We start from the raw sequence: 14,233 nt of genomic DNA on the forward strand, positions 1-14,233 counted from the left end.
TGCCTTTTAGTGTAGTGACCTCATTCTATCCCTTTATTGATACCAATTCAATTCAGGCAGAGCTGCACACATCTGCCAGACTGCATGTGTGTCCAGGTCCACCTCAGATCTTTACTCCTGCTTCCCTATCCTATTAATCTGGGGCAATTTTGTGCTTCAATAAGACTTTATCTTGCTTGTATCTATGTAATTATAACCAAAGCCTGATGAACGAATGTAGCTAGACAGAATCTGTCTCAGACTGGGCTTTGCCCTCTGTATATTTTCATTGTACTGTGCCTCTGTCCACCCTGGTGACAGGCTGCTGGATTGTGCAATACTGCTTCTGTCATTCCTGAATTCCTGCTCTTATCCCAGGCTTAGAAACACTTCCCTCATCAAGGGGGAATGTCTTGAAACTCAGAGAGTAGGTTTAGATTAGATATTAGGAAGAAATTCTTTATTGTGAGGGTGGTGAGGCACTGGAACAGATTGCCCAGAGAAGTTGTGGATGCCCCATCCCTGGAAGTGTTCAAGGCCAAGTTGGATGGGGCTTTGAGCAACCTGCTCCACTGGAAGGTGTCCCTGTCCATGGCAGGGAGTTTGGAACTAGATGGTCTTTAAGGTCCCTTCCAACCCAAACCATTCTATGATTCTATGAAATGAAATGAGTGCTGTCCTACACACACAGCCCTCCACTCCCCCTGCACACCCTGCCTCTGTACACCCACACAAACACCTGTCCTGTCACTTCTCTGTGGATGGAGGATTTTGCCTAGCATTCCTCATACAAGCTGTGTACACAAATACACTGCCCCATGCCTCTTTCTTAATTCTCTGTGCAAGCCCTGGCACACCTTCTCTTCCTGGCCAAATGCTTGTACCCCACTTCTTCCAAACATATACCCCCAGACTTCTCCGCATCAGAGTCTGTATAGTCACATAAACCTGCCCATAGACATTCTCTCCCTCCCCCCACCTTGTTGTGTCTCATAGCCTTCGTGAAGCCCCCAGGCCTTCAAAGCTGAATCAGAGGCATTTAAGATGAGGCACAGGTGATGTGTGTTCCCGAAGGTCCCCATATATCCTCAGGCTCTGGCAGCTGGTTATTTCTCACAGGACTGCTGCTGTTGTGCAGGCTTACTGCTGCCAGGGCCCTTGGGGCATCTCTGCAGTCCTCTGCTGAGCCTCTCTCTGCCTGGCTGTTACTAACATGGAGGCTGTTCGTTGTGGCTCCTTGACCCTTTCCTACTTGGGTTTCAGCCATTATGTGGCAGGGATGTGTTTAAACCTGGACTCAAAACAGTCTTGGAAATTCATTTGCTTCTGGGTGCTTTCTTAAACCTTACCTTTTTGCTTATGTGCCAACTGCCCCTGTCCCTGTGACATTTTAGGAGAGGCTTCATCTTGATATAGGAAATAAATTTTTTTACACTGAGAATCATCAATCAAACTTCCCCAGGGATGTGGTAAAGTCCCCATCACTGGAGGTTTTCAAGGGGTGATAATCTCATCTAGGCTCTCCTCTTCCCATGAAAAGTTCAACCAGATGATCTTTTGAGGTCTCTTCCAACCAGAGCTGTTCTGTGATGTGACAAATCTTTCCAAATGTGCTGTCTTTGCACCATACTGCTGGCATCTCCAGGGGTGATATGTCATTTGGGAATATGTCTTCAGGAATTCAGTCAAGGGGTTCTGGGTATGTTGGGGACCCCCACATGTCTTACTATATGTGTGGCTCAAGAGAAATGGGAAATTTGTGGGGACAGGGGGAGAACAGTTGGCTTGTTGTCACTCATCACTTGTGAGCATTAGTACTTGTTGTCTAGTAGTAGATTTAGACCTGGAAATGAGATCTGGAGTGAGATCAATGTTTATGACAAGGCCAAGCCTGCAGGCATGCTTGACAGAAAGTTGATGACATTGTCCATTGTGATGAGAAAGGAGACAGGAGGGATGGTTTGAGTGAGAAGACTGGGAATCATGCTTTAATTTTGCTGAATGTGAACAGAGATACGACTATCTGAAAGAAGATGACTGAGAAACAGGCTGATCTAGAGTACAGAGGTAGAACTACGAGTCAGAAGAAAGGAGTGGGATGCTGAACAAGCCAGGTCATTGTGCTGATTAACTGCATCTGGAAACAGGAAATGGACATTTTCCCAGGGTTAGAGGGACTCTACTTTGTTATCACACAGGGGGATCCTGAGGAAATAGTTCTGATTTCAGTGGTGCAGTGTTCTTCCACCTGCCATTTTCTCTATAGGAAAGTGAACTGGACTTGCAGTTTAAAATTATAATGCAGCTTCCAACAGAAAAATCTCTCCCTTGGTAATGGACATGTTTGAGAAATAGAGCTTCTTGGAATTTACTTCTGAGCATGAGATTACAGATGTGGGGGGAAGCTATCTGCATTGTCTGAAATGGAGTACTTTGACTAGAAGTAATGTTCACACATAGGTGGATGGCCTAGAGACTTGTTCTGAGACATCCCAGCTTTGCTGTTTCATCTATGGGCTTGTGCTACCAAAGATGTTGTGCCTGCCATGCAGATAATGTCTGGACTCTGCTTTCCTACAGTTCAGCTTGATACTTGCCTTACATCAGAAGTCTAATGTGCAGTCTCTCTGCTTTCAGAGTGCTTTGTGAAACCAGCACCTGGACAAAGAACAGCTGAATGAAGCTAAGCATGGAAAAGGCTGTGGCGATGCTGGAACACCTGTAGAACTCCCAGCTGCGGAAAGCATCTCTGGATGCTGAACTAATCTGTTAATCTTAGCATCATGTGTCTCTGGAAGGTAGTAAGGACACCTAATAGCTTAATTGATGAAAAACATTTATCTCCTTGTGCCAGTCAGGAGGATGTTACTGAGCCAGTTATGTACCAGTCTGGCCATGATGATCCTTGCTTTTGTTGGACTGAATGTAGTTTGCTTGTGGGAGCCATGGATAAGTGGCTCACCTGTCAGAGAGATGGGAGATGAGGTCCACCTCACACACAGGGTCTCAGGAGACATATATCAGCTTTGTCTGCTCGTTGCTGTTACTACCTCTTGTGGCTGTCACCACTGAGATCCAGATTTTGATCCAGGATGACTGATATTCTGAGACAGTTCTGCCTTGTCTGAAGGATTTGACTTAGGAAAATAAATGAAGCTACCATGTGTGTGTCTGAGCATGGAGTATTAAGCAGGAGTCATTGGGGATGGAATACAAGGTGCGTTTCCTCAAAAGTATGGCTCTGTAATAATGAAAGGCAGTATAGCAAGTAGACTAACACTGTTTTGTACAACTTAGTGGATGGATGAGATGAATGGAAGAGTGGCTTCACATATGCTTTTCCACTGCTTTTCTAGACAGGAGAGACTACAGAAAGAGGATGTTCAGTGAACAGAACAGGGAGTAGCCAGGATCCTAGATATCAGACAGTCAATGAGTGAGGAAACTTTTGTCTCCAGTTGATGGGATCAAGGACTCTTCCTTTAGCAGAGTTCATTTTCTGTGTCATTCATGGCTTTGTGACTGGGAAATGCTGTTGATAGGATCCCAGAGAAGATTCTCAGTGGTATATCTGGTAGTGGGCTGCAGAGAACCAAAGTGATACCAAGTAAAAGTAACAGGAAAAGATGAACTTCACACCCCACCTGACTCACAGTCCTTTCCTAGAAGAAAGATGGTTGATGGATAGCCCTGGTTTTGTGCTATTGTAGTGCAATCTTAGCAATAATTAACCAAGTTAGCAGGGATCAGCATGCCAGCAAATGTATACCATTGGCATGTCAAGTGACATGTCTGTGGCTGTGTGTAATAACTGTTGTATATGTATTAAACAGAGAGGTTTTTAAAAAGAATGTTAGAAGTTTGGTCCTCATAAATGACACAAGGGCAGATTCCTAGCTGTCTTGACATCCCTAATTCTGCTTATCCAAGCATGAGCTCTGTGACATGGTGTGGCCCAGTATCACATGGAGTATCAAGGAGAAACGATGTTAGAGCTCAGCTCTTCCAAATTCTAGGCAGGCACTTTATTGCACATCTTCCCTGGAAAAGAACCACATTGCTTTGCCATCCTGTGCACTGAAAGACGCAGGGATTTTGTGTAATAAGCCACATGCAATTGTTTCAGTGCATGTGAATACACACATACCTTTACTTATATTCATTTGGATGCAGTGTATGCCTCTATATTTGTGCACACTCACATGTATATGTAATATGAACACCACAGAATCCAACCAAAAGAAACCCACTATTCTGTATATATCGACAATATTATTAAAAATACTGAATTAATAAATACATGTTCTTGACAGATGCATTTAGGAACCATCAATTAGGCTTGGCATTCATTAGGTGGAGAGAAGTCCAATCAGATTTCACTGACTCAACAAAGCCGCCTATAAATTGTGGGCTGTTTGTTCTGACATTTGATGAATTATTCTTCATAATCCACTGTCTGCTACGATAAATCTAATCTTTCAGTTTTTGCTGTCTTAATAATTCTTGGAGCAACACTGTGACATTTTGTTTTCACAGAAGGGATAGAAAGGCTGGGACAATGGAAAAAACCTCACTTGCTGTCTGGCAAGTATATTGCTCTCAACGAGGTAACATTTTAGTATGCCTAGCACTCTGGGCTTGCAGATTTGCAGGGGTCAGTGAGTCCTTGGCACCACAAACCGTTACATGTATGTTATTGAAAAGATGACCAGGCTAGGAAACCAGAAAAGACATTCAGACTTCTGAGAGCAATAGTGTCCTAGTGTTGATAAAGTGAATTCCAAACGTTCTGGGTGCCTCAAGCCTTAGTAATGCTGTAACAGACATAGAACTGAGTATCTCTTCAGGTCTACATGAAAATAGGGTGGATATAGTACTAGACAGTGTTAAGGTAGCAGCTGCAGCCCCCCAAACTTATCTTCCCAGAGTGATATTGTGTTGCTGTTTTTCAGCAAGCTCATGAATCCCATTATCACAGTGCCCTGCACTGTCCTATCTGGGACAGTATGATCCCTGTGTAAATCTCAGAAAGCTCCTGCAGACTGAGCTCACCTTCGCAAATTACCATCCATGGATCCATGATTAAGAGGGAACTGTTTAATGCTGTCTCTATCAGGAATGGAACAAACAGATGAATCGAGTCACCTCATCAAGGGAATTCCAGCTTGGAGAATCACAGGAGTTGTACAAAATTTACCTACCATAATCATTTTCTTGCTGTCAGCTTCTGCCATGGACTTGTCTCACAGCTGTATCATTTCCTTTAGAATCATAGAATCGTCAAGGTTGGAAGAGACCTTTAAGGTCATCAAGTCCAACCATTAACCTGTCACTCTGCTGTAACTCCTAAACCCTAAACCATATCCTCCAGCGCCAGATCAAGATGCCTCTTAAACTCTTCCAGGGATGGTGACTCCAACATGTCCCTGGGCAACCTATTCCAGTGCCTGACCACCCTAACAGTGAAATTTCTTTTTCTAATATCTAATCTGAATCTCCTCTGTCTTAGTTTGTGGCCATTCCTCTAGTCCTCTCACTGCAGATATGGCAGGAGACCATCCCCCACCTCTCTACAACCCCCTTTCAGGTAGTTGTAAAGAGCAATGAGGTCACCCCTGAGCTGCCTCTTCCCAAGGCTAAACAAACCCAACTCCCTCAGCTGTTCCTCATGCGATGTGTTCTAGACCTTGCATGAACCTTGTCACCCTTTGCCAGACTTCCTCCAGTGCTTCAATGTCCTTTTTGAAGTGAGGAGCCCAAAACTGAACACAGTACTCGAGGTATGGCCTCACCAATGCTGAGTACAGGGGGATGATCACTTCCCTAGTCCTGCTGGCCACACTATTCTTGGTACACCTGTGCACACTGTTGGTTCATACTAGGTCACTGTCCACCAGCACTCCCAAGTTCCTTTCTGGCGAACAACTTTCGAGCCACTCCTCCCCCAGCCTGTAGTGCTGCATGGGGTTGTTATGTCCCAAGTGCAGGACCTGGCATTTCACCTTATTGAACATCATGTAGTTCAGTAATATTTGATCATTTGCTGCAGCACCTGGATATAAAAAGACTTTGTCTTGAATGGATTTATACCAACTTCCCGTGGGCATTTTCCTGTGCTACTACATGGCATCAAAATGCTAGGAGGTTGCAAGCTGCTCTTGACTGTCACAACACAATACTCTTGCTAACAGAGCTCTGTTGTATCATGGCCTGTGATGAGTATCCTGGAGGCAAAAAGTTCTAAGTTAATCCTATGTTGCCAAGTCATCCCCTTCTAAAATACCAGGACATCTCATAGATTGCTATCTCCAAGTACACAATGCAAGATTCAGGAGCAATTACAGTATGTTGTGATCATAAGAGGAGATCTGTTGTGAAATTGTGGTTGAGGTTTTGGGTGTTTCAGTTTGCATTGGTTTTGGTAATAAAGGAATAGCATTATCCCCATTGAGCCCCTTTTTGTGAGTGGCTGTTATTGGTGAAGCTGTCAGGCATAGTGAAGTGTCTGGACATGGCCTTTGCCTGAGATGGTCTCACCTCGTGCTGCATGTTCCCCACCTGTGCCAGACTGGCAAAGTCCCCTAATATAGGCATATTTACACTCTATTCTGGCATATTTACTGTACTTTTGGTAACAGTAGCAACTTTATTGTCTGAAAGTTACATGACAGACATTTCAGCAAGATGCACTGTTACCAAAGCTCAGGGTTTACCCTGGAGACTGGGCCACTTCCAGCTGTGGTTCCCCTGTACCCTTTGCGCTCTCAGAAACTTACAGGGTCTAAGAGTAACTTTCTACGCTGTCAAACAGCAACTGAGTCCCAGCTAGCAGCAGGTGAAACAATTCCTCTGTTGTCATTGAGACTGGTCAGTCTGGTGGGGAGAGCTTCTGAAGAACCTAAGGATATCTGTACACATCAAACCACAAGCTCCAAATGTAGCCAGTGTTGGCTAAGAGACAAAGGAGTTCAGCCTGCCAGCTAAGCAGGACTGGGCTGTTGAGATGTCTTTTGTTGTTAGTGATTCTGCATTTCACTGCACCCTAAATTAGTTCTGAACAGACTGCTGACACACAGCCACTGTTCATCACAATGGCAGAGCAGAGCCACCACATCTCACTCGGGGTGATGTTATGTAGTGCTGGGCTGGGAAGGTGCTCCATGCCCTAGGCTCCAGGGTAACCTTGTTAGCAGCCATTCTGGAGAGGGAAGGGAACATACCCCTCTGTGGTGTGAGCAGGTTGAAACCAGGCAGTGATATTCAATCATTTGCTGCAGCACATGGATATAAAAAGGTTGGGATTAAGAGGCAGTATATTTCAAAAGAAATTAGCCAGCAAGACATGCACATTTAACTTTTATGGTTTGGAGATTAAGACATCAGGCTGGAACTTGGGATATCTGGGTTAAATCCCAGCTCTGTCAAAGACTTCTCAGAACATGCTGGGCAGGTCGCGTAAGGTAATACTTTCAGAAAGGACTCAGGATTTGGGAGCTTAAATCCAATTGACTTCCTAAGTGTTAAGGACAGAATTCACAAAAAGTACTGAGGCATTCTGATGCTCAACATTGCCGCATCAGCTGGTGTGTGCCGCAGACCTCGGGCAGAGCAGTTGTGCTTTGGGAAGGCTCTTCAGCTTGTGAGGAGGGCTGTAGCTGACAGCTGGGAACTCCTGGAAAGCATGAGTTTGTGCAGGGCCCATGGTGGCTGTGCACCTCATACAATGGCACTTGGGGCTTAATGTAGTCTCTAGGTGCAACCTCAGCACAAATACATACTAATAAGTGTCTAAGTAGATAGATCCTGTAAGAGCTTTTATATCAGGTCCCTGAGGTGTGAATACTAATACCAACAATCATGAAAAGATTTTGCATATTTAAAATTAAATGAGCTTCATTCTTTAGAATTATGCAGTCAGGGATGTGTTTCCTGAGAGCCAGTGAAGTACAGTGACACATTCATTTGCTGTTTGAGCATGTGCCTGATGGGGAGCTGGCTGAGCAGAAGGCTAGTGGGGGAAACCACTCCATGAGGGACACTGCTCACCTGTACATCTGTAAATCTGCAGCTGGCTGTCCTGCTCCTTTGAAAGAGCAGACCCAAAGTTCCTTTTTTCTCTTTTAAACCTTTATTAAACCTGCCTTGAAACTATGCCTATTTCATCTCCTGCCAGGATTACAGATGGTAACAGCCAGCTTGATGAGGCCTTTTGAGACCAGCTGTGGCCTGGAAAGAGCTTGAGAGTACCTTAAGTACCATGTCAGGTGGGCTCTGAGATTGTCCAAGATCTTTGCTTGCTAATTATCCATCCTGGAAGTGACAGAGTTTTTGTTAAGGGTGCTTATTAGCTGGATGTTTGTGAGCAGTAAGAGCCTGCAGCCTGCTCCAAGAACTCCCTGCCTGCATGAAGTGCAGCCACCTTCCCTTGGGAAGAACCCACTCTCCAGCAGGCAGTGTGGGAGCCTGGCTCACCTCTTCTCTGCTTCCATGTCATACAGCCTCTTGCTCGCTTTTGCCTGTCTGGGACACACAGCCTCTCTCAGAGGCACTGGCTGCCTTCAGCGAGCTGTGAGAGGACAATTTCATAATGAACGAGGGTGATTTGCTAAGTGGGGGGTCCTGGAGCCCAGCGGTAATTGTGCTGCTGCTTTATCTCAGCCTCACACCTGCTCGGGTAATGGCTCTACTGTGATCTGCTCCCTCCCCCATGTGCGTGCTCTAGCCTTCTGCTGCTGGAGGAGCCATCAATTCTCTGGCCCTGCTGCAGTCCCTCGCCCTGCTGCCCTCGCCTGCAGCCTGTGAATACTCACAAATTCCCCCTTGAATTGCAGCAGGGCCACTGGGCTGGCTCGAGCAGACGTGACTGCTAACCTGGCTTTCGTGTCCTTAGTAACAGGTTTTTAAATGAAATTCTTCTGTCCAAAAGAACTGCTAGGCACAGCTTTCTTCAGTTGATGTTTCCTTAGAAAACTTAGGCATGCAAGAATGTTGTATATATTATTCCTACTAGAGGGAATATGTGAAGCTTTTTTTTCTTGTTACCCTGCATACAGGGGGTGAAAATGGTTGGATTGACAGTGTAGGCAATTAAAAGATTTTGAAATCCAGAGCAGATGGAATTTTATCCAATTTATATATGATCTTGCTATAAATATACCTTTTTGGATTCAGGCCAGTGAATTCCCAATTCTGTGTTTCAACCTTTGGAGGATGTTACCACCCTTATGACAGTTAGAATAGTAATATTGGCTACTACTCTGTAAAGGGTACATCCCTCTAATATGAGGATGTAGGGCAGTGAGAGACTGAAGAAAGACCCAGCTCGACCTCGTGTGGCAAGTTCTCTGTTTGCATTTTTTTTTTTTTCCTTATGAGATCTCTTAGCCCAACATGCTCCTGGCCACCTTAAGTCTTTACCCTTAACAGGTCCTCTCTTCAGCTGATAGACAAACTTCACATAAGGGTAGACGTCCTCGTGTCTTGAACATACGTGCCCTGAGCCATCTGTCATCCTGTAGATGCTTCTTTCTTTATAGTAATCTGAAACAAGGCTCCAAATTCAGAAGTGAGAGAGAAAAGAAAGGGTGGACAGGAAAGAGAGAAAACCCTTTTTTCTCTTGAGACACAAATGTCAATAGGTTTGAATTATGGACCTGCTGTAATTAAAAACCACATAACTAGTTGTTTTTAAATGTAGTTGTTTTACTTAATTGATTTTGCCGCCAGGACCAAAGGGAATTAATTAAATAAATAAAATGCACCTTCCTAGTGAATTACTGGAGGCAGCTGAGTCTGTGTTGGAATCTAATTACTGCAAGTGCTCCAGTTTGTTGCTAGCAATAGTTTTCTGTGGAAGGGGCTGAGAGAGAAGGGGTAGGGTAGTGTGGGAGGGGACTCATTTTCTGGCAGCTGCAGGAGGGAACAGGCTGCTCCTTGTAGTATTTTTCTTACTTGTCAGCAAAAAGAATATTCGTTTAAGACTTTGCATGAAGACTTTGCTTAGAAGGTCTTTATTCATAGTTAATTACTAGGTTGCTGCAGTTCCCATCTTTAATTACCTTTTAAAAAGCAGGTTATAAAAATGCACTGACATTCTTTTTTTTTTGTTACTGTATAAATTACAGGCTTCTCAACCACTCACCCGAAATCAGTCGAGCCTGCAGGAAGGGTGGGATGGGTTCACTTTGCTGACTTCTGGATACCTCAGAGCTTATGTGCACCTTGTCTTACAGAGCAGGACAGAAACCCTCAACTAGCATTACATGAATTACCTTGGTGCCTGAACTCACAGAACTGTGTTGGCCCTCACTCTGAGCTGACTGTGTGGAGGGCCTGGCTACTCAGCCAGGCTGGTATCACACTAGCTTTTCCATAGTGTTTCCAGAGCCTGTGCTGCCTGGTGCTGCACTGAGGGTCTCAGCAGTGTGCTGTTTTATGGAGGGCAGATGGGCCTTTGCCCATCTCCCATTGCCTTACCCATGTCTGTCTTGGATTTTGCTTCCTGGACCTGCCCCTGGTAAATCTACTTTGCAACTTTCCTTATAATCTAGTCCTGAGTTTTTCCAACAGAGCTGCTAATAATTTTCTCTCCTGCCCACAAAGTGCTTTGCTGTCCACACCTGGTGCTTTTTCTGAGCTGAGAGCAGTGGTTCCTTTTACAGGAGGTGTAAGGAAGTCCATCACATGAAACATATTTTCAGACTGAAGTTGTCAGCAGTGCAAACTGCAGGGTTTTTGTCCCCTGCCCTGAATCCATCCCATTCCACTGCTCCTAGTCATGTGGTGGCTTTCACCAAGTAAGCTAGCTGCTGCTGCTGCTGTAATGCATGGGAATATGCACTGTCAGGTTTCAGGGGGTGATGGTAGGTGGTGTTAAATATCTGCAAAAGAAATACATGCAGAGGAACAGCTGTTGGCTGGATGCTGAACAAAATTGCACCCAACCCATTTTCAGGACAGCCCTGAGGTGTCACTCACATACTGCCTGGCCATTATGAGTCCAAGATGAAATGTGCTGCTGGTGCTCTGCCACAGGTTTCCATAAGCGGAGTATCTTCAGGGCACTCACATGCTTGGCAGGCTTCACTTGGGGGGCAAGCAATCACAGGGCACTGGACAGAAGAAGGATGAAAGGGCCGAGTCTGCACAGCTTTGGCACATGAACTTCCTTAGTTTGGCACATGGCTTTCCTTAGTGCCTCTGGCACCCCAAGCTGATGCATCTTTCTGTTCTTGTGGCAGATAAAAGAGCTCTTCACGAGTTTCGAGGACACCCCCTTGGGAGCAGCATCGCTAGCCCAGGTGCACAAGGCAGTACTGCAGGATGGGAGAACGGTGGCAGTGAAAATCCAGCACCCAAAGGTCCAAGCTCAGAGCTCCACAGATATTTTGCTCATGGAGGTAAAACTACTTGTTGACTTTGACTTACAGAGCAATTGCGATTGAAACGTGTGGGGACCACACTCACCCATGGTGTAAGCAGCGATAACATCAACCTGTAGCTTTGAAACCTCTGCAGAGGTCAATGCCTTCTTAAAAAAAGCAGTCATAAGACTGTGAGACCAGGGCAGTAAGAGGATTCTGTATGAATGAGCCAAAACTTATGGCTACCTTGGAACATTTACCCTTCTAACAATGGGTATCACAGAAAAAATACCCCCTCATACCATGTTGCTGTGATTGCTGATTAGACTGTTTTAAATAGACATTTAAACAAATGATTCCTGTCTCTTCTGGTTTTAAACTATTCCTCCTGGAAAACTCTGAACTAAAACAGCGTATTTCCTTTTGGCAATTTAGTATTGCCCTTCTACAGACAGTCAAATTTACCATCCTTGAGATTTGTTGTGTACACACAGCTATGGGAAAGTAGCTCAGACCACGACACACTGCAAGTTTTGTTTTTAAAAGGTCTCTTGGGGACTGTTGGCTTACGTGCATCATCATATGCTTGTGTGGGACTGCTTTTGTGTAGGCTGCACAGAAAGCCAGATTACATGTGCTGGTGTTCTGGTCCTTTAAGAATCAGACACAGACATTGCAGCTAGGTAGGAGGTTAATTTAAATATTGATGAAGATGGTCTTATTTAGAGACTGATGGGAAGGAATCTGAATGGGAAAAGCTAGGTGGAAAATTCCTAAATTCACTTGAGGTTTCATAGCATCAATGCTGACTCTAAAAATCAGTACAGCATCTGATAAATCCAGAGAGAGATACCTCACTGCTCTTCATATATCAATACTTATTTCAAGACAATATGTTAGATGTCAGAAATAGGATGGGCGAAATACTGGTTAAGTATGTCCCTGCTGATGATCAAGTTGGCAAATTGATTCAAAGGAGCATTTAAAGAAAGCAAAAAAACCAAAACAACAAACCATGAATTTTCTCACATCAAGCCCCAACAAAATAATCTTGCAGACCCTATAAAGTTTATGTACATGTTCATGAAGATCGCTGGTTACATTTCATTTGGGTGACATAAATTTGAGGGGATTTATGCCTCTAGATATAACAGTAAAAAATAATTCAATAGTGTCTGGAACGTGGTGATTACATTTTTAAAGGAACATTGAGTTTGGAACTGACATTTAGATAAGAGAAATAGAGGCAGGGGTGGAGAACAAACATTGTCACACAGCTGAACAGGAGCAGTGATGGTTAATAAATTTTTTTTTTGTCATATATTTCAATGATGGCAGCTTTCTGTGTGTACTTTAAACATTCCTCCTGCAGTGCAGGAGTTCCCACCTCAGCAGTGGAGATCTAGAAAGGAAAACTGTGCAGTAACACACACTTGCAAGTCTGTTTCATTTTCAGATGAATGTGCAGAACAGGTGAGCTAAAGACAGCAAGGTGGATTGCTTGCTTTTTTTTTTTACTTTTGTATGACTTAAGGAGCTAAAAACAGCCAAACAAATTATTTTCCTTAAGACATGGTCCAGATTGTCAGCTTGTGTAAATTTGTGACTGTGGTTGAGAAAAATGACCCTTAGTTTGAACAGAAAGCATGCTTGGCTGCTGTGCAGCTTTGATTATGCCATCCAATTCCATAATCTTGATTCACTTGCTCCTTGAATTTTGCTCTAAGCAAATGTTTCCAGGAACTTTTCACCTGGGCTTTTTCAAGGTGCTACGTAGCTAAGCCTTTTAAGAAGGAGAGGATTCCAGGTGGTGGATGTATGATATTTAGAAAACACCCCCTCAGCGTTGCTGAGGATGGCTATAACTGATGCTGAAGAGCAGCTTGCTCTCTGGCCCCCACCAAAAGTGTCCTTTAAAGATATGATCTAAAGCCTCCTAACTGTATCCAAACTCTGCTGTCTTCTTTGAACTGCCCAGTGGATTTTCTGGCTAGCAAAATTCTTGTTCAGCAGTGGAAGAAGTAACATGGAGGTGACAAGTCTTACATTAGATCTTCCTTGTCTGTATTATGAGAGCTGTTCGAATGAAGCCAGTAGAATTATAGGACCCAGAAGAGATTTGCTCCAGGGCCATGCCCTTGGTGAGATCTGGCCATGTGGTCTCTTCTCCAGGGCTGTGTTCTCTTACTTCTAGGCAGCAGGCAGCTGGGCTCCCTTTGATGTATGTGCCATCATTTAACTCCTAGATCTGCCTGTGTGAAAGAGTAAGCCAAAATTTGTTTTGCATGACCAAGCCATGACACTGTGTTGTGTTGTCATACTGCAGGAATCCTAAAAGCACCTGGGGTACAGGTTGGGTTTTTGTAATCTGTGAATTATATTATATCAAAACAGAACTATGTGTAGCTGTGTGGCTTTGAAGCCAGAATGCAGCTGATTGTCTGTTGCCTTGTTCTCAGGTCCTTCTCTTGGTTGTGAAGCAGATTTTTCCAGATTTTGAGTTCATGTGGCTGGTGGAAGAAGCTAAGAAAAATCTGCCCTTGGAGCTTGATTTCCTCAATGAAGGCAGAAATGCTGAGAAGATTGCTCATATGCTCAAGAACTTTGACTTCCTGAAGGTGAGGGAACACATATTTCTGTCTGTATGTGCATTAATAGTCTCCCTTACCATGTCTTGTGCATCTCATTCACCAACTGCAGGAGCCTTATGGAGGGAGAATGGAGTTCAGTCATCCTGTGTTGTTGATCCTAGACCACTTTGCTAATACAGACCAGAAAATACTCTGAGCCATGCTTTCTCCTTGTTTGTTTCCTACTGTACACACTCTGTATTGTGTCAGGAATGGTGGCTTGGGACCAGCAGTCTCTGGAGCTCTTCTGCTCATTTTCCT

The 14,233-nt window shown here is 44.3% G+C and overlaps 1 protein-coding gene across 1 annotated transcript in view; it reads left to right on the plus strand.

The window, feature by feature from the left end:
• Positions 1-14,233, plus strand: part of ADCK1 (aarF domain containing kinase 1) — a gene marked incomplete at its 5' end in the record, with an annotated part of 66,804 nt that overhangs the window by 33,581 nt on the left and 18,990 nt on the right. Inside the window, 2 exons of the mRNA XM_009073386.1 lie at positions 11,220-11,378; positions 13,802-13,960. Coding sequence (XP_009071634.1) covers positions 11,220-11,378; positions 13,802-13,960 — 318 coding nt within the window. The remainder of the gene's footprint in view (positions 1-11,219; positions 11,379-13,801; positions 13,961-14,233) is intronic.

Source organism: Acanthisitta chloris, unplaced genomic scaffold (assembly GCF_000695815.1).
Source record: "Acanthisitta chloris isolate BGI_N310 unplaced genomic scaffold, ASM69581v1 scaffold2514, whole genome shotgun sequence".
Taxonomy (NCBI): domain Eukaryota; kingdom Metazoa; phylum Chordata; class Aves; order Passeriformes; family Acanthisittidae; genus Acanthisitta; species Acanthisitta chloris.